A 3,854-nucleotide genomic window follows, 5' to 3' on the forward strand; every position below is an offset into this window, starting at 1 on the left:
TGCTCTAGGCAAAACATGTTGGGTTTTCTAACAGGTATGTGCAGAACAGAGCCCTCTCAAGTATATTAGAGGATTATTAATCCCATCTGGCAGAAATAAAAAGAACACTCATTGTTATTTCCATAGGGAAAATGGGAAGATATCAAGTATTTTCTGTAAATTCTTGTGGAAGCCTTCAGTCTTTTCAAATTAAAATGAACAAGATTTTAAAAGGGGAAAAAATAGTTGCCTTTCTTTTGTGCCTTACAGTGAGAGTGGCCTGGATTTTGTTCTAAATTCCTCCTTACGTAACATAAATGGGGATGTATTTGACAGATAATGAGATACTTCTCGGCTACAGTGCAGTGATGAACATCACAGGAAACTTGAAAAAGTGCTCATTGTTAAATATATATGCATGAAGAGGAGCTTTAAACATAACATCTCTAAAGTGTAGTGGTGAATGAGGGAAGCATTACAATTGAGGGAGTAGTGGTAAAGTTCACCTTTGGACAGAAGGTTATCACTAGATTTTTGATGGTCCTTTATACAGGGGTGAGTTTTGCTGTTAGACATCACATACATTTAAAAAAAAAAAGCTGTATCGCATAACCTGCTGAGCTCATGTAATTTGATAAACTACATGGATTTTACTTAGAGGAATCCATAATATATACTCATATCTTGCAAAAGAAGTGAAGCCTTTGTGATAGGAGATCATATTCTGAAGCAACATCTGTTAGACCTCCTGGAAAAATGTTATGAAAATCCAAGCATTGTGATTAAAAATTGGCGAGCCAACAGTTTAGAAATTGATGGCTTTGCATGTATCGGATCACTGCCAACCAGCAATTAGTTTTATACCACCAAAAGAAAAAAGAATCAAGATACGGAATTTCATGATTCTCTCTTCAATGCCAGTGAAAACCCTAGGTTTGATTCCTGCTTACTGTACTAAAATCTCATGTCACTTGCAAATGTTATGAATAAAACAGGAGAGAAGTCTGACCAGTTACTTTCTTGCTGGTTTACACCCACGTGATGGAATTCAGCTGTATCTGTTCTGTGGTAAGAAGCTTAAAACCAAACAGAACTTTTGAGTATCTTATTTCTATCCCTGTGCCCAAAGCTAAAGGAGAACAGACCTATGACAGAGGCTTTTACGCAAAGTAAATATATTAGGTTTTTTATAGAGAGCGCTCACCATCAACTTGCTTTGCTTTCTCTGTCCTAGGGACGCTTATGTCAACTAACTGTGTCATTGTCTGTCCGTCCACTAGAGACACAGCAGGACCAGACCTACAAAGATGACAGTGACGCTGCAACTTTCAAGCAAACCCTCCCAGATCTCACCCCTGATGAGCCTTCAGAAGCACTCGGCTTCCCTCCCTTAGGGAAGGAGGAAGGGAGATGTGTTGAAGATGTGCCCAAAAGCCAAACAGAATTACCTGCAGTGGAGAATAAGGAACCCCAGTCTCAACCCACGGAAGAGCCAGTAACACCAACAGCTGAGGAGGGGACAGCAGCTGACGCAGGTAGTGATGAATCTCCAGGGAAGTCCCCATCAAAAAAGAAAAAGAAGTTTCGCACTCCTTCCTTCCTGAAGAAGAGCAAAAAGAAGAGTGACTCCTAAAGGCCACACACACTGCAGAAACACTGTCATATTTTAAAATTCATTAACCACTAGAATGTACCAGATCGTACTGCGTGTTTTGTCTTATTACGTAAATGAATGCAGCAAGTAATCCAACCAGCCCCTCGAGTTATGGCTTGATTGTTTAAGGTTATAACCAGAAACTAATGTCCAAGAAGGTGCTAATCCTGTGTTTTCAGCAGCTACCACAGATCTGATTCCTAACTTGTAATCAAATGTAAATGATGTTCATGCGGAAGACATTGAATCACTATTTTTAATTTAAAGTTGGCACAGCTTTACAAGAGAATAAAAAAAAATCACAATTAGAAATATAACACTCATTGCTTACCCCAGGGACTGTTCTTTTCCAATACTCTGTTCCAAGTCACAGTAAATTTTTTCTTCAGTATTGACTTTTAGAGAGGATGCTTTTGCAGTGGTGATTTCAAGGGGGATGTATTCTTGAACTGACACCTAAACTTCTGCAAGCTTGTGATTACTGATCATGTTTTAGTCGAGCTTTGAGGCTATCCATTCCTTCCTCTCTTCCCCCCCCCCGACTATTGTAACAAAATGAAGGTGTTTTTCACTTAGTTTTATTTCATAACTGGCACTTGAAATCATCTTCGATGTCTAGGACTGAAATAACTGTGGTGTGTTCCGCTCATGTTGTGTGTTGAAAGAGCCCAATCTTTTTTTTTTTTCTAGTGAATACAGCTTAAGGGAAATCTGTCCTTCAATCTTGCCTCCCTGAGAATCAGTCATACGGGCATGTGGCTGTTAGAAAAGGTGAAAAGGTAACCGCATTCAGAGTCTTTCAGCAGCTTTTCAGCTGGTGGGGTGAAGCATGGGCAGTTGTGTCTGGGGCCTTAGCACAGGGTTTTTTCACCCTCTTAAAAATCCCTTGGGTGCACATGCAGACCTCTTGCATATAAACCCCATTTGTGGCCTTTCGTGTTTGTTCCCTCCCATGATAAAAATGTAGATGCATTACACTGAATATTTAACCCTTTTTATATTAATTATTTTCACTTACAAAAACTGGCATTTCTTTAGTTGTTTTTTTGTTGCCAGCAGTAAAGGACAGAAATCCCAAGTAACCTTAAAGGTGTGTTTTCACAGTTTGCTATGAATGTTTGTTTAATATGTAGCATGGTAAAGAAGAATCACTTTCACCACTGAATTCATTACTTTCCAGTTATTGCCATGCTTCTGTCTATCACTAATCATAAAAGTAGTTTAAGATCAGATAGGTAAAGCTTGCAAGAATGCTCCAGAAACCGTGCGTAATTACCCCAGCCAAAATTGGGGAGGGTTGGTGACCTTTCTGGGTTTGAGCACTAGCGTTTCTGGCGTTAACAGCAGCAACCATTATTGACACCCCTGTGTGGGAGAGGGAAACACATTGACTCACAGTAAGCGTCTGTAACAAAACAGAATATGGATGTAACCTCTTAGGACAATATTAAACATCGCAAGTGGCAAAATAGCAGAAAACTAATGCCTTACGATTCATGCAGCAGGAAGCATCGGGTGAGAGGTGGGTTGAGCGGTTGGAGGCAGCTATGGCTGAAGGAGGCCTGCCTTAGGCTGGGAGGTACTGATGCCTTGGGCTGGTTTCAGGCAGCCAAGGGGAAACAGCTGAAAGGAGCAGCAGAGCTGTCAGGCTTCAACTGAGGAAAGAGGTTTCGAGGTAGTCATCGATATGGTGAGAAATGAAAGGTCCCCCGCTGCGGAAGGGGTAGAGGCAGGGCGGGACAGAAGGAGCAGCAAAGCGCTGTGCGGGGAGAGCCCTGAACAGCAGTGCTCAGCCAGGACTGCATGGCACGAATGGCTTTAGCTTGTACTTTAACCTTCTCTGTCCTCTGTACACTAGGAAGCGTACAATACTTATTTTGCTAAATTGTGTTCTATTGCAGGGTCGTAATTAAATGACTAATTGCTATATGTTTCAGTTCTTTAATGGAGTCCCTCCATTTATCTTGACCACATATGCAATGACTCTTTATTTCTAATTTTGTAGTTTGTTCTTTTAGTTCTTTGTATTACAATATGAAATGTAGTCATGTATGGTATGGTTACACACTTCAGGGCAGAATAAAGTCCTGTATTTTTCTTTCTTTCTTGTATCATTAAGTTCTACTCACAAATAAAACTCTTAAAAAAAAAAATTGTCTTTTCATGCTCTGCTTTTGAAACTTGTAGAGTTTTATTCTGCAGCTGTAGCCTGTTGAATTTA

At 40.2% G+C, this 3,854-nt stretch overlaps 1 protein-coding gene across 11 annotated transcripts in view; it reads left to right on the top strand.

Moving 5' to 3' along the window:
• Positions 1–2,216, top strand: part of ADD1 (adducin 1) — a 65,822-nt gene extending 63,606 nt beyond the window's left edge. For 9 of the 11 annotated variants that reach the window (XM_075499654.1, XM_075499661.1, XM_075499657.1 and 6 more), the window contains one exon: positions 1,260–2,216. In XM_075499654.1, the coding sequence (XP_075355769.1) occupies positions 1,260–1,612 (353 nt within the window). In that variant the 3' untranslated portion in view covers positions 1,613–2,216. The remainder of the gene's footprint in view (positions 1–1,259) is intronic. The other 2 variants (XM_075499660.1, XM_075499665.1) reach the window with 1 other exon arrangement.
• Positions 2,217–3,854: the final 1,638 nt, after the last annotated feature.

The sequence above is a fragment of the Mycteria americana genome, chromosome 4, assembly GCF_035582795.1.
Source record: "Mycteria americana isolate JAX WOST 10 ecotype Jacksonville Zoo and Gardens chromosome 4, USCA_MyAme_1.0, whole genome shotgun sequence".
Taxonomy (NCBI): Eukaryota; Metazoa; Chordata; class Aves; order Ciconiiformes; family Ciconiidae; genus Mycteria; species Mycteria americana.